This window comes from Haemaphysalis longicornis, unplaced genomic scaffold (assembly GCF_048455015.1).
Source record: "Haemaphysalis longicornis isolate Haplotype H1 unplaced genomic scaffold, Haemaphysalis longicornis Haplotype H1 scaffold_4, whole genome shotgun sequence".
In the NCBI taxonomy this organism is placed as follows: domain Eukaryota; kingdom Metazoa; phylum Arthropoda; class Arachnida; order Ixodida; family Ixodidae; genus Haemaphysalis; species Haemaphysalis longicornis.
Genome location: NW_027526361.1, coordinates 93,191,810 through 93,215,721, shown reverse-complemented (window position 1 = coordinate 93,215,721; position 23,912 = coordinate 93,191,810). Strand labels below are relative to the sequence as shown.

The window sequence follows — 23,912 nt, the reverse complement described above, 5'->3', positions numbered from 1 at the left end:
GAACTCGCCCTCATCGCCTGTCACTAGTTCTCCGTATACTTCTATATAGGAACGAGAAGAGGCGTTCTTGTGAGCAAGCAACGCCATCATTAGACCTGCTAAAGCTTCTTTTTATTGTCTCAAATTCAGACCATTAAACGCGCGATAACTGAAGACCGAACAAACAAACAGGAAAAGATACACTGATACCTCTCACGTCGCTAGGATGCCCTCGGTAACGCCGAGAGAGCGCAATTTTTTCCACGAACAAAGCAGGCGAATACTTTGCGCCCCATTCAATTGCAAATAGCATTTACTTACGGGCGAACTACGTTTACACGCGCAAATGAACAGCTTGCGAGTGTGGAGCATATATGGCACAAAAGCTTCTCAGGCGTAGCGACCCGACCTCTACCGGCGGCGGCGGACACCACTTACAGGGGAGACACCAGGAGATCGTCGTACAAAATTCAAGGGGCGCCAACGAACTGCTGCACAACGCCCACGCTATGGCCCTTTTCCAGAGCACTTCGCATTAGCTTCCCACGGTTATAAAAGCCGAGCGGCAATCGGCCGTAATACGCCTTGGTCCGCCCCAACAAGCCGGGCCAAAGTTCGCGACGCGAAATTTCGGACGCGCATCTTCCACTTTCCCACATGCAACGGACACGACCTGCTTACTGAAAGGGCAGCGTGTATACAAGTCAGTGGATAGGTACGCACCACGCGATGCCGGAGGAAGCTAATGGGACACTAACGACCGTTTTAAGCCCGTTCTACACGGGGCGAATTTCGCTTGCGAATTCGCAGCTGCGACGCCGCTCGTCCACCAAAACGATCTATTCTCGTTGCTGTGGCGAATTTCCAAATGTTTGGAAGAGTCGAACTTCTCTTGTGAACGCCGCTTAGCAATATGTAGCAGCAGTGAAAATAGAAAAATAAAATGTTTTGCCGCACGGGCGGCGCCGCAACTGCGAATTCGCCCCATGTAGAACGGGTTTTATACTTGGTGCGAATTTTCCCGCGAATTCGCAGCTGCGGCGGCGCCGCTCGTGCGGCAAAGCGAACTATTTTCGGCGTAGCTTCGGTAGCGAAGAAAATAGATCATTTCGCCGCACGAGCGGCCCCGCAGCTGCGAATTCGCGGGAAAGCTCGCGCCATGAACGGGCTCCACCCGGCGACACTACGATAGGTGGTGGCTCACAATATACAAGGTGCCTCACGTAACTTGGACCAACTTCAAAAATCTTAAATTTACCGCGGACAAAAGTAATTCACAATCCCTCGGTGCGGCGGTGATCATCTCGCAGCATTTTTACATGCGGGTTATTGAAGGAATTCGTCAATATGAAGTGATTAATTTTCAGCGAGTGGATCAAGCCGCAAATTTTCAAGTAAATCGTCCTAACCAGTGACGAATACTGGAGTTACTGCGATGATTTCTCAGAGAGGCCATGAAGTCATAGTACAAGTTAGCATCTTTGTAACGACACCATTGACCCAAAAAGGATGACGATTATTTTAACGCGAATTTGCAACAACTAAGCTAGATGTTAAGGAAAACACATGAGGCCGAGGCGAAAAGTTGTTGTTTGCTTTCATTGTCCCTTTGAACGGATAATATTTTGTGGTGCCCGAACGATATACTGAAAAATGTAGGCCTGCGCAAAATTGAGGCCACTTGCGTTCGCTGATAAAAACAGCAGCTGTGCGCGTGACGCATCCACAATGTCCACCAGCTGGAGAACAAACTCAGCCGCGCCAGGCTTGAATTCTGCGCTGAATCAGGGAGTCGTTTGAATTTGGCGCCTTTTGTCAAACCTTTGAAGAAAAAAAAAATGCGCCAGCACAATTCTCACGGAAACTGCTGTGTTCGCCGTTTCTGGGTCTAACTTCGCGCGTTTTTTTAAAGCTTTGAAGAGTACGTTAACAAACTTTTTAAAGGAACTGCTCCACATTCGGTGCCTGACGTTTTCAACTCCGCCATCTAGCACTTATGGCTCGATTAAGTAATTAAAAACAATTTTATCATTTTACCTACCCAGGTGACGAAGATGGGGTGAGATGGTCCACGCCATTGTGAATGATTATTTACACCGAAACCAGAAAATCCAAGATGGCTCATTTCAATTCTTGGGCGCAAGTCAAACGAAACATCTTGTATATGTAGTTCCTCCTGCTTCTAGTTTTTTTTTTTTTTTCAAACGAGGGAAGGAATGCTCAACATGAGCAGCTTGAATCTTAATCCTGCCAAACAATTTTCGTTGTTTTTCGTCTGCGCGTGGGAGTATTTGTTGTCAGCGTCTAAACTTCCTAATGTAAAGCAAACTTGTTCACCAGGCAAAATTAAATACTGAACCAGCAACCACGCCACACCAAAAGTCATTCCTGGAATTCCTTATGGAAACAAGACGACGCCAAACGATGCCTCGTAGTTTGCACAACCCAGTACTGCCACAAACCGCTTTCCCTAGCCTCTTGGGAGAAAACTGGCCCCTTGATTGTGAGTTTCTTCTCAATGCGTTCGTAAGGCGCCTCCGAGTGCAGAGGAAAACTGCCGACACCGACGAATCCTACGCACACGGCCAGCACACCGAAGGAGAAGTTACCCAACCTTTTAATTAACATTCCTCGCGCGAGCAGACGGGGAAAGTGTCTGGGAGAAACGACACGCAGTGCCGATGTTGCCTGTTTCTCCCACAAGAGCCACAGGGAATCCGAAAAAGGTGCTAGCAGGAGGTATTTTATCCAGGGACCAAACCGTGTGCTCGGGGCGAGTTTACCAAACCACTCCACTCACTCTATGCAGCCCAAGAGATAAAACTGCGGGCTTTACGCGCCGAAGCTGCACCGAGTATCTCGGGAAGGGTTGTGGGTGTATTTAGGCCACCCGGGGGTCTGTAATGAGCGCAAAAATTCGTAGACACTGGCGCTCTTTTTGCTTCTTGGAACACGTGAACTCATGCTCGACGGCGCGACGCACTGCTGAGCATGTGGAGCGTCCAAACAGCGCAGCGCACTGCTTTATGCGCCGCGGCGACTGACCACTGAGCCACCGCGACGAATAAAATGCAACCATACACACGGACAACATTTTGTGCGTAGCAGACATCTATTCAGGCTGAACACCGACAGAGTGTAGAAAGCCAACACAATGACGGTATCTTGTGCAGAATGTGAGACGGAGTGAGCGGACAATCTGGGTCGGAACATCATCCGGGTTTGCAGCTTACAGAATCGAAAAAGGCGCCATTTCATTCGTGTAAGTTGTCTTAGTTTCCACCCATTATTTTAGACACGTTACTCGCAGAAGATAAAACCGTCCGGGAAGCCTCCACACGACGCACATTAAATTGAAATAGAGCAGGGCCCTACCCTACACACTCGCCTTGTCCTGCTCTGACCTGTCCTTGTTACGAGTTAGTTAATGCATCATAATAACTTCTAGCATGAACCGACCATGCAACGCGTGCTCGCATTTTATTCTCCAAAATTAGGATGAACCACCTTCAAGGGGCAGAAGTAATAGGTTGAATGCCGCCCCACGTAATGCATGAAGCGACAACAGCTCTCTGCGTTCATTAATGCCATGACGAAAGTTTCGCGTTCCCCACAGCCACCTCACGACATAGAAGATGGCACCGCTCGGAAGAGAAAAAAGTGACAAATCGAAGGAGTGGGCTCCCTCGTCGTTACTCACGCTGACGCACTGGAGCGCCAGTTCGCTCCAGCCGGACGGCATCTCCGGCGGCGTGTACGCTGATCAGAAGCCGCAGCGGCGCTGACTCAGAGACGGGATCGAAGCGCCGGCTCTCAAGACTCGCGACAGAAGATTGCAACCATCATCTCGAGTCGCCGCGGCATCAGAGCCGATAAAGACGAGGCCGAATCGGGCGTCGGCGGTAGCTCGAAGGCACCACCACAACCACCGCCGCCGCTTCCACACCACGGCGGCGGCTCGACGCACCACATCACCGGACACACCGCATCCTCGGCTCTCTTCGATCGAACACCGCCACCAGATATACAACACACACACGCTGAACAGGACGCCGCCGAGCAGCACACGATCCCGATGGCCAGCAGCGAGCCACTACCACTGGCGGCCCCGGCGCACGCGCCCGACAGCCTCGAAGCGCGCACGCCCGCCCAGCAAAAACAGCAGCACGCACACCAGCACGCCGCGACGCCGGCGCAGCAGCAGCCGCTGCGAGGGGAAGCCGTCACGGAGCGTACTACGACTACGCTGGACGTAAAGAGCGGCCGCCGATGCCGCGTGCGCCCGGCGCCGCTTCGTGCGAGGACGCTCCGCCACGCGCCGCCACTTGCCAAGCGACAAACGACGCGAGGGAGGAAGGGAGCTGCGCCCCAGAAATCGATTGCCACCCTCGCCGGTTGCACCATCTGGATGGAGCGCCTTGAAGGACGACGCGCTCGCTGTCGCCGCCGCGGGCGTGATGTCATCGGCGGCCGGGGGTGCGTGAAATCGTCATCTTGGGAGCTGGTAGCTTCACTTCTACGTAGGGAGCAGCGCCGTCGAGTGGTGATGGGTTGCTGAGTTCTGTGGCTCCGGGGTACGCACTAGCGTGCAGTTGTCACCATGTGACAACTGCAGGTGCATCTCTAGGCGTTTTAACGGCAGACTCTTGAGACACAGCGATGCTGCTGCTTGTCGTGACGTTATTAATACTTCAATTCTCTTTAGAATAAGAATGATACGCCAACAGCCAACTTCCGTACAGCGCTTGGCCGTCATTGATGGTTTGTGCAGAGGTTTTCCCGATTTTGGTAGTAAAACCTAGCCCACTACGCGTGAGCCGCCTACCCGCCCCCTCCCATATAGGTTACACCCAAAATTTCAAGCAGGGATAACTGCGCGCGCCTGTAGAACATTGTGACGCAGCACATTGTACACAGCAACGCTCCATCAAAAGACATTCAGTCTATACTGTGGCCACTTCTCGCATACCACGTCGAGGGAATCTTCGACCTTACAAATTCCCGGTGCCCTCCAGCCGACACCGTGGCTGCACACCACAAGAGATCGCGCGAATGGGGCTAAAATCGTTGAAATGTAGTTATACCGTCTCTCTCTTAGGTCCCTTCACTATCACTGCCACCTCAGCTCCCTACCAAATAGTATCAAGTTCAACGCTTATCCTCCAGTGGTCGCATACCACCGCTGGCCGACTCGAAAGAACGACGTTGGTATTGAAGACTTTTCACACCTACTGAGTCTGCTTCGCCAAAGGCAACTCATTTTAGGCGCCTCCAGGAGGGTGTACCAGCAAGTTTTTTGGCACAAGTTTCGTCCACTTCCGATGCACGTGTGCTGAAAGTATGAGGCCAACAATTGTAAGCCACCTGTATCTTACAAGAACTCGAAGGTGGCAACAACAACCACCAGCTACCGCAAGTGCGATGTCGCTAATTTTCTGTCGCGAGCAGACATGCAAGGAAGCCGATAAAGCTAATTGAAGTTGCAAAATGGGGAAGACACAGCGAATCTGTGTGGACGTCAGTGTAAGTGTTGCCGTCGAAATAGTCTCGCCCGGGGAAGAAGAAGGATATGCAGGAAGAAGGACGTGAATGTGGAAAAAGGGAACATGAAGCAATGTAAACCATGTTCCTGCAACGACATCTCGCCATTCAGGCTGCCGCCTTGAGTCGCCTTAGGGATAACATAAGGGGCCCTGAGTATTTTAGTTTCTTGTGACGCTGTTTCTAGAATGAAACCTATCGAGGAACAGACTGTTTTGGCAAGAAAGGCTCGCCCAAAATGTATGACTGCGAGGATTTGGGGATGGCCTGTTCCTCGTGTGTCCAAACGTATCTGTGCAATCCTTACCAATCTATGTAATTGCACCTTATCTTCACACTAAACGTTTTTGTACCCTTTTAGCCTAAAAGGGTGCAGCATAAGTGGAATAAAGGTGTTGGGAAGCCTTTACACCCTTTTTCTTAAGTCTCAACACCCTTTTCCTAGGTCTACACCCTTTTTGTGTGAAAAAAAGGGTTGTTGATCAACTTCAACACTCTTGGTTTTTCTTAGGGTGTTGAAAGGGTGCGGGAAAGGTGTCAAGCTGTTCACTGAATAAAGCCGTGCTTGGATGCATAATGGCACTGTAAAGAACAAGACATCCCCTCATATACTTCTCTACTCGCAAAAAATTTTCAAACGCAAAAAAAATATAATTGCTCGTATGCAATGATCTCTCGTTCCAATATGCGGTGCACCTCATGCCCCAAGTTTAATTTAGCTTTGGCACGCGAGTGGAGTGGATTGGATAAACTTGATGTAGACGAGCTTCAGGCGCTGATGGTTGGACGCCCGCCCGCTGGGGGGCCTCCTCTATCTAGTCCGGGAAGCCCTGGTCCGCGCTGGCTGCCCTAGCCCTTTCCACCAGGCTATGCTGGACTGAGAGGTCGGAGCTGGCCAGCTGGCCGTGAAACACCCATTTGAACCTTCAAATTTAAAAAGACTGTAGTCGAGTGGCGAAAAGGGTGTCTACCGACTGCAACACGCTTGGCTTTCTGTAGTGGGTTGAAACGGTGTAAAATAGGTGTTCAGTTGCAAAAACAAAAAAAAAAAAAACCAGCGGAGCTGAGGGTCGACCTAGTTTCTTCCGGTGTTGCTAAGTTTTGTTATGTTTGCTAAGTTTTGCAATGTTCTTGCTAAGCTAGGATGACCGCTGAGGGGTGACGCCAAGTTTAACCGGATTTGACAAGGCTGTTCCAGTGTGTACACCCCCCTCTCCCCTCCCCACTGTCAGGGGATCCAAGGGGGAAACAAGCTAGGTCGACCCCCAGCTATGCTGTTTCTCCAGCCTTGTACTACTATTCCAAGCTGCGCCAATTTTTTTGCCTTTTAGAATCCACAAAAGACTAGTACCTTTGAAATGTATAGTAAGAAGTGCGCATACGCATACGCCCCTTGTTCTCATACTCTAACAAGCTCGAAAGCCGACTTCACTATTATAATACCCTATCTGCGGTGGTGCACCCTTCACAGGGGCCGCAGTTCTTTTTCTTTGTATTTTTTTTCTAACGCCACTGAAACTAGCTCAAGCTTAAACAGCTCCACTGGTAATAAATTATGCCAATTCATATTGCTTTAAACATCGTGAGGTACAAAACACCCCCCGCTTATAGAAAATGTTCAGTCCACCCGTGTAAACAGGCACAAAATGCCTCCAAAGTTGGAGGTCTCTTCACCTCTTTTCTTAGTTGGCGGTCTTTTCTTACAACCTTTTTCTTTACGCCCTTTTTCTTAGTTTCGAACACCCTAATTTGTAGCTTTACACCCTTCTGGGAAAAAGGGTGTTGAAATAATGAACACCCTTTTTGAAGAATGTTGAGGTGGCGGGGAAGATTTGTTTGGTATTTAATAAAATTCTATAAGTTAAGGAACATAAAAACTACCTCGTGATTAAAATGTTTTTGCAAATCCGCGTGTTGAGTTGTATATCCTCATAGTAAAATCCATAGTTCCAAAATTAGCGCTAAAATATCTGTTTTTTTTTTTGCGACAAGCCCACCGACTCGATCGGGGGGCTTTCCTCTGCTAGATATAAAAGCAAGAAGAGCATATGTATTACTAAGTAAGTATGCACTCTCTGTGCCGCTTCCATCCCGTTGGTTTTCTTGCTAAATTCATTTGTGTTACAATTGTAACTTGTGCGTATTGCCTGTTTGTGTTGAATGCTGCGCGCTCCGCCGATTCACATTGCCACGCGTAGCTGCTGCCCTGCAGCCACACCCTTATTTTAGGGTGTAAAGAAACCTTACACCCTTTTTAGGGTGTTCACACGAACACCCTTTTTTCATCCGTACAACTTTTTTTCCCCAAAACGCCTTTTAAAGGTGTTCGCCCTGGGACAAGATTCTTACACCCTTTTCGGCCAAAAAGGGTGTAAGAAAGTTTAGTGTGTTCCGTGTCGGCTGCGCACTGGAGTGAAGGAGACCTCTCGACCGCGAGTCTTGAGACTTTAGCGGCGTGGAGGGCAGCTTGTACAAACCCCGCAGCGGGTTCTTCGTCGAAACCCTTCAGTTGCCCTTAAACCATCTTGCGTTGATGTCGAAATTGAGCTTGTTACGGGTGGAAGCTTGGCGTGAAAAGCAGAAAACAGCGCGAACGACGAATATTCCAGGAGAAAGGCCTGAGCACATCTCTCTGGCCCAAAAGTGAAAGTTTATTGCTTTGTCATTCAGTACGCGTTATTACGGTATCAACGACTTAGGCAGAAAAATGCAACCGCGCATAAAGAATTATCTACTTCTTTTTTTTTCTTTTTTTTTTGACAGCGTGACACATACAGCCGAGCAATCTCAGCCACTTCAACGATTTAACCTGCGGGTTGGTTCTCAGCCGCGCCGGTAACAAGAGTTCTGATTAGGCTTAGCGTGCAGGGATTCGTGGTCCCGGCTGTGTATACCCAAATTTTCACTAACAACCGTAGAAACATTGTAGTCGCGTCCATTTAGTCCAGAGGCGACGGACGACGTATCCTCTTCCGCGGGATGCAGCTTAAACGCGTATCCCAGCGGAACAGGGAACGGAACGGAATGGAACATCAATACTGTTTTGTACAAGCGGGTCTTTCTTGAACGAAGATATCTAGTGTACAGAAAAAGTTTTTCGATGGATTAAAAAAAAAATCTAACGTCGCATCTGTCTCTCTCTCTTCTCTTCTCTTCTCTCCTCTCTCTTGCGCGATGAACTTTGCATGTTCCGCTCCAGAGTGGTGTCTTCTTGCGCCATTTCGCCTTCGACTACTTTCTCACGGCTCGAGTTATTTGTCTTTGCTTGTCCGAACATCGACTCTGCTACCGACGCGAGCACGTGTGCGGGAAAACCTGCCGCTGCGTTCTTATACGCTGGCTTCATCTGCGGTGTACTGGCGTCGGCTGCCACCTTTCAAAACTACCGACATTAAGCTCGCTCTATGGAACACTTCATGCTATGGAACGCCCCGTCGTCGTAATTGTCGCTTCATGTAGTCACAATACTAAATACCGGGAAGCTCGTTTACGCCTCGCGCTGGAACGTAACGCGTACTAAAAAAGCACCGGGACACTCGTTTACGCCTCGCGCTAGAGAGCTTCGTGCTTCAAAGATAAGATACTTTTACAGCAAAGCTGTATACCTCTACCCCCCCCCCCCCCCCAACGGTTTCATCTCCATTGGCAAGAACGCCAAGGCGCCAATTCGTGACCAGTAAAAAGCGCAAAGGCTCATGGGTACGTCGTCTGCTCCAGCCACTTCCGGTTCGAAATCTCGCCTGGCCTCCCGTACGCCGGCGGCTTTCACGCGCGCGTGTTAGTGTTGTTTATTTGTCACAGGGTGCTTACCTTTCAGAGAAGCCCGTAGTAGGATTCATCGTTGTTCCACGTTGCATGTGCGATGCATGAGCGTTTTTTTTTTTTTCGGTGGAAACAGATAAACAACAAACACACGCGCGCGTGAAAGGCGTCGGCGTACGGGAGGCCAGGAGAGCTCCCGAACCGGAAGTGGCAGAACTCCGCGGGAGCAGACAATGCACCCATGAGCCTTCGGGCTTTTTACCGGTCACCTATTAATACACTTAGACACTGCACGCTTCGCCCTTTTCACGTTAGTGGAGATGGCCCGGGATTTTTTTTTCTTTCTTTCGACCGCGAATCTTCTTATACGTTAGTTCGCTCAAGGGCGTTCAAGGTGGACTGAACTTTCGCCTTAATAACGCGGCAGCTTCACGCCCAGAGGCGTCGCAGCGCTTGTTCGTCGTAGCTCGTTCTGCGTCCTGCCGGTCGGCCGGGCAGAGCATTATGCTCAGAACCTCACCGAAATATTTTACGCAGGCGCCGTTGCCCACGCATGCGCAGTTCCCTTCCGCGCCACTTAGCCGACAGATGGGGCGCGAAAGACGCTCGGCTGCTCCATTGTCTCGGTGCGGTCGTTACGGCGTCGTTCCCGGGCGTGGGGGGGGGGGGGGGGGGGGGGGGGGGGCACAGGTGCCTCGGACACCATTCGTAACGCACGCCGCTGTGGAGCGAGGGATAATAGCGACCCCCAAAGGGCAGCAGACGAGCCAGAGCGGCGATCCCGCCGCGCACCTCTCGGGCAGCGGCTGGCAAAACAGCGCGCGGAAGAAGAAGCTCCATCACTCGTGAATAAACAACCGCCTCCCAGCGCGCATACCGTTCGATCTTGGCCGAGCGCGACACCACGTGCACGGCACGTCAGGAGCGACGCTAGAGGAGGGGCGCCCGATCAGCGGAGACACCGCTGCTCAGCGTTTGCCGTTACTTTGTGTTGCACGAGAAACAGAGCTCGCTTGAAACGCGAGCACAAGACGGGAGCACGTCGCAGTTCATTCACCTCAAGACCTTCCAGCATCTCCCCATCCCCGCCCCCTGTAGCACGGGCGCAAGAGAGACGTCTTCGTGCACGCCGATCTTTCTCTTGCCTGTCGGCTCATTTCTTACGAAAGCATGAACAATCAACCTTACTAAATGAACAAAAAAGTCCGTCCGTGCGTCCATCCAATCCAGCTTCGCAGCTTCCAGGCATCTTTCTCCATCTTGTTCCCATTCCACCTTTTTTTTTTCTTTTTGTTCTTCAAAATACTACGGTAAAGAAAAACGACAACGCGCAGCGAGTCTTCAGACAGCTCGACCCACTATGCCAGCAACTCCACATTTACCACGGAAGGCTTCTGAGAAGAGGGAATTCGCGTGGCATTTGAATTATGCTGTTTGCTACCAACCACGCGTTTAATGGCCACCAACATTCTCTTTTATATTTTCCCTCTTTCTTTCGGCGCTCTGGCGAAAACTGCACAGGGATTTTTCTACAATAATGGCCAGCCAATCACAAACGGTCTCAGACCTTTGTCTTCGCAGTATATCAAGAAAAATTGGGCCCATCTCCCCACGAGGGGGGACTCGAGTAAATGCGTCGCGTAGGGGGTGGGTGTATTGCGTTAACGTTAGTGTTTGGGGGGTGGGGGGTAGTGAATGTGTTAACTATTATTGCTTATTACTATTAATTATTATTATTTCTTTCATATATTAATTACTACTTTCGTGATTTTGCGACTCGAGTCCCCCCTCGTGGAGAGATGGGCCCAATTTTTCTTTTTTTTTTTGTGACGCAATAGGTTGTTTATTTATTTATTTGTTGCTGTTGTCGTTGTATTGCACGCTGAGAACGACGGCTTCGTGGTCGCTAAAGTGTACTGTTAAGGGGTCTTTAAGCAGTGGTCGTGCGTTGCAGCAACTGGTGAAGACGAGATCGATGCAACTGCTGCCGTGTATCAGCAGCTTCTTGACGTAGTTTGAATGAGTCAAGGATATAAGGCGCGTTCGTACCCTTTGATTCTGTGTCGCTTTTGTGGCGCAGTGGGAAGAGCACCATGTACCTCGCGTTCCGCCCACAGGGTCGTGGGATCGAAACCAGGCGCCGATAACTATTATTTTTTATATAGGGTCTATTCGTTTCACCTGCACCGCGTGAACCAGTTCAGGCGGTGCCGCACTTCGCCGTTCGTTTCAGCGGTGCAGCTCGCGGCACCTGAACCGCGCCGTTCGATTCACCGGTGGTGCCGACGGGTGCAGGACGGGTTCATGGCTTTGCCTGCACTCCCTGCCGAGGAGGTGCAGAAGCAGACGACAAAAGTGCAGGGCTGGTTCCGCCGATGGCGGAACCCGCTTTGCACCACTGTGAACTGGTTCAAGAGGTGCAGGCTGAATCGAATAGACCCATAGTGTAGGGGGAGGGGTGCGGACCTGTTGTTGAGAGCGGGGAGGGCAGCGTGTGCGGGAGAAGAGGAGTGGGGGAGAGGGCGCACCTGCGCGCTGAGCTGTTGCGGACGGACGGCGGACGCTACATGTGAGTTAAAGAAATGTTCTGCATTTAAAAAGATTATTAATACGTAGGGAGAAACCGCGGAGGCTTTTGTTATTCCCCGCGCTTTTGTGTCCACCCGACGAGCGGACCCGGCGACGACGCATACGAACGCGTCGGACCAGAATAGCTGAAGGCGATGTAAGCTTTCGGAGAAGGATTTCCTCGCGAGAATCCCCGAAGCGGACGGGAGCTGAAGGTCGGTGAAGGGGTCAAACTTTGGGTCAGAGTTGGGAAGAGGTCACCAGACGTCCTGTCTGTGGCAGTTGCACTGCTCGAAGTTACCGGGCGAAGTTCAGTTCGTCACGCGTCTGAGCCTGGCGACTTGGCGGCTGGGATACGTCGTTGGGTAGACGGCCAGGCTTTGTTAGGCGCCCCACGTGTCTACAAAGGAAGGGAATTCTGGCGGCGCGGAGCACAAACATAGGCGTGCACGGTATGACAATACTTTCAGCCGTGTCGCCCGAGAGCCGATTCCCGGAGTTGGGTCTGCATTTAGTTGGTTGGTTTTCATTTCTGTTATATTTGTGTTTTGCGGAATACCTTTGGGTTTCTGTATGCGTGAGAAAGGTGGGTCACGTGACTATTTTAAACTCGCATAGCTTTGTTTGGTGGCCAATCAGTGCCCTAGTGTGGGCTAATAATGAGCCATCCTCACTCTCAAGTTGTGACGTCCCTTGTGTGGGCGGGGTTTTGTTGGTAAAACCGAGGTGTTTGATGGAACGAAGGGAACGCACGGATAGAGAGAGGAGAGGTGGAGAGCGGCGAGCCCCGCTCGACGCGGGCTTTGCCCGACCTCTTGTTTGCGATCAGGAGCCATGAGTATGTAAATAAAGTGTACATATTGTACATTTTGAGTTTACTTGGAGTAGACCGTCGTCGGCCATGTGCCGTCGGCCAACGAGCCAGCCAGTTGTCGTCTCATCGGTTCATCGCTTCGATCATCGACATCGGCGACCGTACCACCTTTGAAGTTTAACTGGGGGGAAGGTGGGGGGTGGGGGCAAATAAAGAACCGCTCAGGACGTGATAACCATGCCGGCGTGCGCGCGTATGCGGAGTAACCCGCTTGCGCACAATCGATTGATTGTGGGGTTTAACGCGCCGACGCAACGCAGGCGATGAGGCGCGCCGTAGTGGAGGGCTCCGGATTAATTTTGACCACCTGGGGATCTTTAACGTGCGCCGAAATCTCGTACACACGGGCGTTTTTGCTTTTCGCCTCCATCAGAAAAGCGGCCGCCGCGGCCGGGAATCGAACCCGCGACCTCGTGCACAGCAGCGCAACGCCTTAGCCACTGAGCCACCGCGGCGGGTGCTTGCGCACAATCACTGAACGGCACAGTGGTTTTTGGCGCCCCTTAGGCGGTGCAACGGCTGGCTCGAGCCCGCATTTCTGACGGTCGCAACACGTTTGCGACCTCGCAAAAGTGGGATGCTTGAAAGGAAAGTAAAAAGCTGAGGACCTCCTTTTTTTTTTTAGGGGGGGGGGGATCCCCCTTCCCTTTCTGGACCACCACTGCTCTTCCATCACCCTTTCCACCCACCTTCACCAGGAATCGTACGTTTACCGCCCGTTAAGCTACTGCCTCTACACAGCCTGCGGGCCCAGAACAATGCCTGTGGATGACAACGCAGCTAAAGCTACATTTGATTCCGAAGGAGCGCAAGAGAAACCAAAACATTGTAGACAAAAATACATCCGTCCTACACCTCCAGACTTTTCATTCTGCTCCGTCTTTCCGTACACCTTGACATCGATTGCTCTATTCATATATATACGGACGCAGTAAGGAGGAAACAAATCGATCCCGTTCGGATCCACAGTTGTTCCACAGCCCACCCAACCCTGCACCCACATCTGCTGCGTAACCGCAGCTTCCAGTGTCCCTGCAATCGCAGTACTTTCACATCGGCAACAACTGCGCCGGCAACAGAACGGCGGGTGTTCGGCGGGGCACACAGGGGTACCCCTGGCTTTTACAGCCCCGAAACGACGGAGTACTGGCTTCTCCGCACAGCTTGAGAATCTGGCGGGTGTGCTCGCCACACGACGACGCACAAAAACAAGCTCGCGTGACGTCGGTAGCACGATCGGGAATGTAGCGTTGGAAAAATACCGAACCAGAAAAATAAAACGCGAAAGAAAACGACATCCGCGGAAGTCGTACAAATTCAGGGGCTGTACCAGCCTGTAGAATAATCCACCAAAAAGTAACAAAAGAATGTACCTGCATGGGAGCGGTTTGTCCCCTACGTGACGCACTTGCTGGAACACGATTTTGCAGGCCGCATTGAGTGCGCGAAATTTGAATATTTTCACCCCACCAAGTCACGTGTAGTAGTTCCGGGCACTGAATGCGGGTTCCTTTCTCTCGCCATCAGGTGGCTACAAGACACGACGTTTGAAAATGCGCATTTAAAAGACACGCAAGGACTTAGATATGGAGAAAACATTACGAATTTGCTTACTGACACTATACTTTGGTTTTTAAACTGAGTAGAGGTTCATCTATGCTACCATCTGGGAATGCACCCCGTTTCAGAGAACTGCATATATAAGATATGTAATCAAGTTTCAAACAAATTAGTACGTTTCCAAGCACGAGAACACCCGTGGGGATACTTATTACGACAATCGCTGGTATTTTTATTTCTTTTTGTTCTGGGTAAGTGCATTTTCTAACTTTCAATTATTTGCATATGTCTTGCTTTTGCCTTTAAGGCTTCCCATTTTTAGCCCGTGTTGCGGTTTCTTTTTAATGTAATTTTTGTCACTACCTTGCGTGAAAAAAAACCCAGTTCCTTCTGTAACACCCCCTTGGCATTAAAGGTATTGAAACAAACAAACAAACAAATCAGCACTATGTCAACAGATGGCGACCGAGGGCGCCACGACACAACAAAGCTAGCTACCCCTTCGCCAAGACATCAAACAACAAAAGACAAAGACAAAACAGTTAAACAAAACAAAGCGAAGGGAGAGTGCGGCGAGGAGCGCTCTCGTTACGACGACGACAACGGCGAAGCCGGCCTGACGACGAAGATTCCAGCGCAGACGAGCAGAGAACCCAAGTGCAAAAAGCGACCGAAGCAGCAGAAACAGCGAGCGGGACAAACAGGCGTTAAAAGCCCCCGACGCCCCACTCGGAGACAAAGGAGACGGGAAAAGCAGGGCGCGACAAAAGTCCGACGCGCACTAAAACAAAGGGAACAAACGAGAGAAGAGAGAAAAATAAGACGAGAGAGCGACCTCGCACATACCACGGCGTCTGGAGCAGCAAGAGCAGGGACATTTCGCGCATCTCACGTTCGAGACGCAAAGGAGAGCGGGAAAGAAGAAGAGCAAGAGCGACGGAAAGTGTGCCGGCTTGACGACGAGTGCGAAAGCGCGACAAATTGCACCGGCGCAGCTTCGCTCTTATACGGGCTCATGTTCCCTGGACCTTCTTAAGGGCTCGGCGCGAAGCTCGGGCTGGGATGGCAATGGACAGAACTTTGATTTTGGGACACCTGATGCGGACTAGCCACTATACCGAAAGGATAATTCCCAGAAGCGCGGCTATTCCCAAGTGCAAAGTTATATTAGAAACATACTAAGAAGAAACGTCCTGCGCTCTGCGAAGACAAAGTGCCAACATTCCTGGAGATGCTTAATTTTGCAACAAGAGCAGTTATGGAACTTCTGCTGGCCTGGATTACTCTTCGCAGGTCGGCGGTGCGTACCGAACGTAGAAACAGTGCTTCCCGTGCTTCGTTCGCTACTTCTTTCGCCGCAATGGTATTTTTTTTTTCTCCATCCGAGACAGCGCTGTCACGCAAAACGTCCCTTGCGTGTGGTTCTTGCCCTCGACGATACCACCTTCGATCCTGCCTAGGTGCCACCCAACACGTCCTCTGGAAATGGCTGGACATTGCTCTCCTTTTGCCAGCAGTACAGCGCGCCGACACTGATCATAACGGACGATTTGAATTTAGACTTGCCAGAAAGTAGAAGACGTGTTTTATACAAAGCATGGAAAAATTCCTGACGTACCCACTGCCACCAGCACCGCTACGTACTTGCACATATTCCTCGTGCGCAGTGTCGATGTTGAAATGCGCTAATTCCACCTTGAGTACAGTTTTATACGCTGGCGATTAGATTAGCGCGAAATACGTTGACTATATGATAACATTACATTAATACGCCATTTGGATATTTCACATTAAAAAAACGCAGAATGCGATTTTACGGGCTTGCGGTCATTGGGGCGTATCGAAGCGCAGCAAAGACGAGGACAGGAACACATAAGACGACACGCATAGCGCTGCGTGTATCGTCTTCTGTGTTCCTGTCCTCGTCTTTGCTGCGCTTCGATGCGTCGCTATGCACAAAATCGCCCAAACCAATACTCTGGTCATGGGGACCCATCAAAACCCGTCTCACGAGGCAAACTTCTCGAAAGGTTCTCACCCATGAAAGCGCCGCACAAGTTTTATTTTTCCTGCAAGAATTGTAACATGATGATTGACCCCACGCAAAATGGAATGGACGCAACATATTGTAAAAGTTTCTTTTGCGGCTGAAATCGTCTGCGCACCAATTGCGACAACGCACAGTTGTCTGGCTTTCCCGCAACACTTAGGAGTGTTGCAACAAAACAAGCTCTACAGGCATATGCTATGCGACGAAGCCAAGAAAGCCCACATGCCGTGAGGCAAAGCGAACCTTTTAGGACAAGAACATTTCAGGGGGCCGCCTTGTCGCCGTAGCTCGTCAGCTGTCATCGTATCACGCGGCGTCACGCGCCCAAGCAGAGACGTGAAAAAGATACCCGCTCGCCCCTCGATTCAGCCTTCCGGCCAAACGTTAAGAGTATACACGAACCGGAGGTTTATATATGCGGAAGCGTTCGAAACTTCTGGAATCGCTGGCGCCTGCCATACATCTCCCCGTTGTTTAGCGCGAAGAAAACTGCAGGAGGCAAGATATATGTGATTAACCGGCAGTGCCCGCGTTCACTTAGTTAGGAACGCTCGGTGGGTTGGCTTTACCGATAGTGAGCGAAAAAAGTGGCCGTGTAAAGACAAGAAAAAAAAAAAAAAAAACGACGCGTTCAAAACTGCGCAGTAAGGCTCCGGCACGTGCGAGATGAAAGCAAGCACAAAAAAATTGGCCGGGTATCTGCTCCTTTCGTAGCAAATGCCGACAAAAGACGATAGTCTTTATCGAGTTTTGCCAGTTTTGCCAAGTAAATGCCTCCCTTCGCTTTCCCACTCACCTCTCAAGTTGTTCCTCTTGCGTCGCGCTCCTGCCAAGGTAAAGACGCCAAGGCTTGGTTAAATAATTTTAAATTTACCGCGTTCCACTGCTCCAGGCCGGGAGTCTCGATGCCAACGCTGCCGCACGGCGGAGACGCGCGTGAATCGAGGCGCCCTACTTCAACGTTTATAGAACCGCGTCTCCCTACTCCACGTGCGTTGCAAACAGAACGTGGAACCTATCTAGTGCAACCTTTCGAAACTGTTGCCGGTTGATTCCTTAAAACGGCGCCAGAAGCTATAGTGGCGCGGGCGACAGCAGGCGACGGCGGAGTGCTTTTTTTTTCTGCAGTTGATGAAGTATTTAATTTCGCAAAAGTCAAGCATGTATGATTTTTTATGAAGGAACACTGCAAATATCACTTCTGTATTAATTTGTTGTCTTATATTTGCGTAGTGTCTTGTTCTTCTTCAACAATGTTGACAAGTATGAACATTACACCGGACTTAGACGGGTAGATTTAGCTGTGACTATATAAGACTATTGCGCAGGCCTTGTATTACTTTGGCCGGGTTTGCGCTACTGCGCACGAGGTCGCGGGTTCGATTCCCGGGCGCGGAGGCCGCTTTTCTGATGGAGGCGAAAAGCAAAAACGCCCGTGTGTACGAGATTTCGGCGCACGATAAAGATCCCCAGGTGGTCAAAATTAATCCGGAGCCCTCCACTACGGCAGACAGACAGGCAGACAGACAGGCAGACAGACAGACAGACAGACAGACCTAATTTTCTGGGTTTAAGTAGCCCAAGAAAAAAACTATCGTCTGTAAAAGAACAGCCGTTCGTGCTGTTCCAGGCCTTCCCGCGCCGCTCGCCCTATGAAGGCGGGAAATTTGAACTGCACTGGACAAAACCTCTGTTCAATTCATCAACAAAGGAGTGAGACAGGGAAGAGCGTGAGCGGTGGTAGCAATGAGCGGACAACGGAACCGCAGCCCCTCTGGCGAATCACTGCTCTGCACTTCCGACAGCTTTCACGTCGAGTGAAACGGCTCTAATTTTTTGCACTCCCCAAACATTTCGAAAAAGTCGAAAGAATAAGGTTGCGGGAATGGCTTTGTAGAACTTCCCAAATGCCTCCGCGGACAAACTGTGTTCACATATTCCACCTGTAGAACAAGCCTAGCGCAGGAGCTCAACGCCATGCCAAAGTGTACACGCAGGTACGCATACGAACATTTGTAGTTAATTCTTTCGAAGCAATTTGATAAAAAAAACACGGGATATAAGATTACCAAATAGTAATTACCTCTCTCTCTCTCTCTCTCTCTCTCTCACACACACACACACACACACACACACACACACACACACACACACACACACACACACACACACACACACACACACACACACACGCGCGCACGCACGCACGCACGCACGCACGCACGCACGCACGCACGCACGCGCGCACGTTTCTCACTACCGTGACACGCGATTCCCCTTTCGAGGGTCACGAGTTCGGTTCTCACTGCGCGAAAAGTCCCTCGGGAGGATTCATGGTACTGCTCTCATAAAAGAAGTCCAATTCGACTCCATCTTCGCTCTTTTTTCACCTTTTAAATACTCTCCAAAGAAGCAGGATGACCGGCCACTGCCTCTTATCGAAAGAAGGGTGGCGATTTCACTCGTCGAGATTGTGCCTTACGGAGGGGAGGCGCGGGTCACGATTATGGTGACGATAGTGATAACGATGCCGTGGCGCAAATACGAGGGCAAAAAAGAAATGCTAGAAGCCAGCATTCATAACTTTACACGATAACGAAATATTAAAGAAACCGCCATAAAAAATTTAGCATTCGAAACACACTGATTCTTATGAACCCTTTGAAAAAAAAACTATTATTATAAAACGTAAAATAATTAGACCAGACCAGCAGTTGGTCCAATGATTGTAAGTATAATCTGAAGCAGTTGGCACGCTTCAGACTATACCAGCGTGCCAACTAAACAAAGCCAGCCGAGTCCAAGCTGCAGAAATTAAATACATGCGCCTATTACAAACGCGCGACAAAAAGAAAAGAGTGAATAAACAAAGCAATATGCAGGTGAAAGAAAGAACACACTGCTAAGCTAGCGGGCGAAGTCGAAGGACGCCGGTTTCACACCCCCGCTTCGGGGCAAATCGGGAAACAGTTTAAGGAAGGGCATAGTACACAAAGCAGATCGGCCGTCAACAGCTGCCCAGCTCATTTTCGTCGCACGGCACGCAAGCACACGCGCTGCAGAGCGCGAGAAAGTTACCAAGAGCATTTCGCGCACACCTGGCCCGCGCGCAGAAGCCGACTTGGAAGAAAGCCAGCGTGGCTTCGCCGGTCGTTACAAGGGGTGCCAGGGCTTGGCGCGGCTGCGCGCAATTACCGAGCTTTCTCCCTGGGTGCGACACCCCGAGCGAGACCACGGCGGACAGGTCAGGTATATGGAGCGGGAGGGCCGCAACCCACCCCAGACACGAACAAGGCTCCGCGTCAATTACGAAACTGCGGTTGCCCTAAGAGTTCTCGCCACTTCTGCAGAGCGGCCGAGACGGAATGACGTCACGGCCGGTATAGCGCCAGACAGCGAAGGGCTCGGACGTAAAGGACCACGGGGCGGAAAGGGCAGAACTCACCTGTCGTCGTCAGGGGAGTGTGTGTGTGAGCGTGCGCAAGGCCGATAGTGTTTGAGAAACTTTCGCGGCGCCCCACCCCGGCACTATACGCAAAGATCGTCGCCTCGAGCGTCGACGGCTGTGGAATGGAGCCCCGATCCAAGCCCCTGGAGTAGCCGGGCCGCGCGGATGCAGATACGCTTCTCGGCGAGCTCTTTAGCCGCGCATGCGAGACCGAATGCAGGGCTTGGCCAGGACTGGCGCGATTCTACTACGCCAGCCCGATCAGATTGAGCCCATTAGACGCAAACGGCCGGCCGGCCGCCCGGCACCCAAATGTGAACGAGGCAAGGTCGGAACGAAGCAGGCGTTAAGTAAGCTGCTCGGTATATAATGCACTGTGCGCTGCATAATGTGGCGCGTTCAGGCTAGCACAGGACGCGTGCCCAAGGATGCAGGAACGTTGAGTTGATGGCAGCCGAGGAGGGCTGGGCGTAAATGAGCAATTAAGGGAGCGGAGGTGCGCTGCCACATGGATTCCACTGTAATCATAACGGTCGGCTCCCGTTAAGGGCGGTGCGATCAAAAGAGAAAGCCACTTTCGCTGACAAGGCCGGTTAACACAAATTGTTGGCTCTGTGTGTGTGAAGAAGGTCGGGTCAGCACTGGACCTGCGCTGGCCCCTGTCTCTCTGTGCGGGTCGGTAAAATTGCGATAAATTTTATGCAACTGTCTCGGGCCAACACCTTGGAGGCGTAAAGTCAACTAGGGCCAGTTTGACTGACAAATTTCTGCTAATCTGTGCAGCAAGGCGAGCTGAGACACTGGCACGCGTGGCCGAACGAGTCCGGAAGTATCCGTCCTAAATTAGGAAACTGTTTTTACGAGATTAATTTCCGGCCGCATTTGTTCATCAAGTGGAGCTGATTCGCTCGGAGAAACAGTATCCACAGGTAATATACTACGCTTCCTTCCCATAGCATTCGTCCAACAGTGCCACAAAATGTTCTGCGCATGGCTGGTCAGGTATCACAATGTCGCCTTACCATGCCGAAATTTAGATTTAGTGTACAACTACGGACAGACAAATTCGAGTTCAGAGTAGCGCTCAGCCCGTAGTCTTGCTATGCGTCATCCTTTTTTTATACTAATATCACTTCCGTTTAAACCAGAACGTCAACCACTTTCGTTGGAATGCCACATTACTCCTATTTAAACAAAGACTAAGACTGTCTCGGTAAACGGCCCGGGTGAGCAGTTTATCAAAGCGTTTACCAGTCAGCTAGGGCAGCTGAACGTCTCCTGAAACGCAGGGTGAAAAAATGTGAGACCGGGAGGACGGGAAGAAGGGGGTATTAATGAGTAGAGTTTGCAGACCTGCCACAGCACAAAGCAAATTGGAGTTCAAATTGCCAACTGCTCTATGTGGCTTATGATTCGCGCTGTACTGTTTCTGTCCCGCTGTAACTTCTGGACATCTTAAACGTGCGCCAAAATCTTGTGCAGTCAAGAATTTGTGTATTTGGCCTTGGTTATCAGAGATCCAGCCTCTTCGGCAATCTAACTGGCCACCCGCCGCGGTGGCTCAGTGGCTAAGGAGTTGTGCTGCTGATACGCTTTGATAAACGCTTTGATAAACTGCTCACCCGGGCCGTTTACCGAGACAGTCTTAGTCTTTGTTTAAATAGGGGTAATGTGGCATTCCAACGAAAGTGGTTGACGTTCTGGTTTAAACGGAAGTGATATTAGTATAAAAAAAGGATGACGCATAGCAAGACTACGGGCTGAGCGCTACTCTGAACTCGAATTTGTCTGTCCGTAGTTGTACACTAAATCTAAATTTCGGCATGGTAAGGCGACATTGTGATACCTGACCAGCCATGCGCAGAACATTTTGTGGCACTGTTGGACGAATGCTATTCCCGGCCGCGGCGGCCACTTTTCCGATGGAGGCGAAAAGCTTTTAAAAACGCCCGTGTGTTCGAGATTTCGGCGCATTTTAAAGAATCCCACGTGGTCAAAATTAATCCGTAGCCCTCCAATACGGCGAGCCTCATAGCCTGCGTTGCGTCGGCGCGGTAAACCCTACAATCAATCAAATCTAACTCGCGACCTCGTCACAACGCCTGAGCCAGAACTACAAGGCACCACGTTAGGACATGTGAACGCCGGTTCGTTACAAATTCTCCGTAAATTGAGAAGCGCAATCGTACTTACATGTATAATAGGACCCAGAGGTTCGTACGGGTACTACAAAAGGAAGTTAAGCATTATATGTTCCACACAATTGCCTCTGACAATCTTGAAAGACTTTCCGACCATAGGGTATAGTTTGCTGGGATAACGATGGCTTGTCTGAAAGTAACTTCTATAAAGCGACGCGGATTACGATAAAAAAAAAAATTCCTTACGACAAATACTGCCAAGGGTGAAATGTGAAACTCAATGATATTGGTTACTGTTCGGCTGCTCTTAGTTGTTGCTGACTTTAACTGACTTTATCGCACCTTGCAACGCCGGGATTTCCTCGAACTTCAAAAGGTCGCGATCGCGACAAGGTAGCGATCGGTCGTTACACCAAGGCGTATCTCTACGTGCCTCGTACTATGCTGTCGACGGTGCACTCCCATCCTTGCTTCTGGTTCATTTCCGAGATGTCCTGACGGCCACAGACATCCCGTCCAATGGAAATTTTCCGACACTGAGGCCATTACCTCGTGTAAAATGCCACAAAATTGCTCTCGGCTTACGTTCTTATGCTTCCACAATACCCTGCTAGGGTACGTGCCCTCAAAATTTCCTCCTTACGAACACCACAGCCAACGACCTCTTGCGTAGAAACACCGTCACAGAACTTTCTGTTCCTTTGCATTCATCATTATGACATCCGCCGTGCTCAAGTTGGCTTCCCCTCATTCCGACTCCGCTTGCAGTGAAGCACGCATTACAGGTTCCCGAAATGGATGCACGCCAGTGCAGGGCGTCCATTCTAGCTCTTGCTATAAAAGGGACAAGACCAAAAAGAACAATAATTGACCTATTAGCGTTGCAAACACGCCCGCCATCGAACACGGGGTCGGCCATGGAGTGACTGACTTCCCTGTCAAATAAAGCCTGCAGTATTCGAGAGCAGCAGACCGCAGTCCTGTCAGCTACGAGACTCGAAGACGACAGCCGCATGGAACGCCACTTGCGACGAGTTGGAAAGTTACAAACGCGGGCGTATCCTCCTGGAAACAACAACGACGGGTGTAGCCGATCCGTGTCTTTTCCGCCAGGAGGACAAGGGCGCGATCTCCATCGTGCCGCCAACGGCGAGAGGTATTTTTTAGGTCTTCCTCCAACCGCCTCTAGAAAAGGCTTCAGACTCAACCGAGCCGCAAAGCAAGATGCGACGTGCGAGCAGTAGGAGAGTCCGTTGCGTGTGCGGAGGCACAAAGGATCTCAACCACCCTGCATACACTCTCGCATGCCTTCCCTTCTGCATCCTCCCTTCACCCGTCCGGTTCTTCTTTTTTTTCATTCGCCGCCCTTACAAAAACGACAGAGGACCCAGTATATACGGCGTTCGCGGAGGCCCCGTTGAAAGTCGAAGAACAGAGGACGGGCGCGCCCGCAGCGCTATTCAGAAACGCGAGCACCCGACCAAAACTAGCAGGCCGGGGCGAGCAGCACGAGGGTCCTTTATACCAGCGAAGCGTGCCCGAGAAAACGCCGACACAAAGGCGGGAAATTTTGAAATGAGGATACCGGTTCCGGAAGAGGGGCAGCAGCCGGTGGGGGCTGGATTCGAGCCCGGGCACTAAAGGGATGGTGGAGTCAGGTTGCGAAATACATTAGCTTAACAGCCCCCCCCCCCCCTTTTTTTTTTATTTAGGTACAAAAGGCAGCACTCCATTCGTTACGGCACGCACGTACGTTATTGGCCGCGTCAGATGCACGTACACGAACACCAAAGCAGTGCTCAACTCCGGATCCGCTTACGCGCCCGTAATCACTGCGGTTGCACAGCCACTGCGACGGCACAGTGGCTGTCACGTTGGCCCAAAGACTGCACGTTCGATGGCGGGCGTTCAAAGCACCCACTTTTCTACGCGGATTTTTTTTTTTTTTAAGTTGTCTGAGCGGAAACATTTCTCTACATCCCGAAGAAT

General features: G+C 50.8%; 1 protein-coding gene across 3 annotated transcripts in view; it reads right to left on the bottom strand.

Moving 5' to 3' along the window:
* Cdgapr (GTPase-activating protein CdGAPr) overlaps positions 1 to 23,912 on the bottom strand; it is a 294,951-nt gene that overhangs the window by 185,252 nt on the left and 85,787 nt on the right. The window contains exon 1 of one of the 3 annotated variants that reach the window (XM_077707300.1): positions 3,680 to 4,216. The exons of the other annotated variants lie outside the window; for them this stretch is intronic. Coding sequence (XP_077563426.1) covers positions 3,680 to 3,721 — 42 coding nt within the window. The 5' untranslated portion in view covers positions 3,722 to 4,216. Of the gene's footprint in view, positions 1 to 3,679; positions 4,217 to 23,912 lie in introns of those variants that run through there. 3 annotated transcript variants of the gene reach the window in all.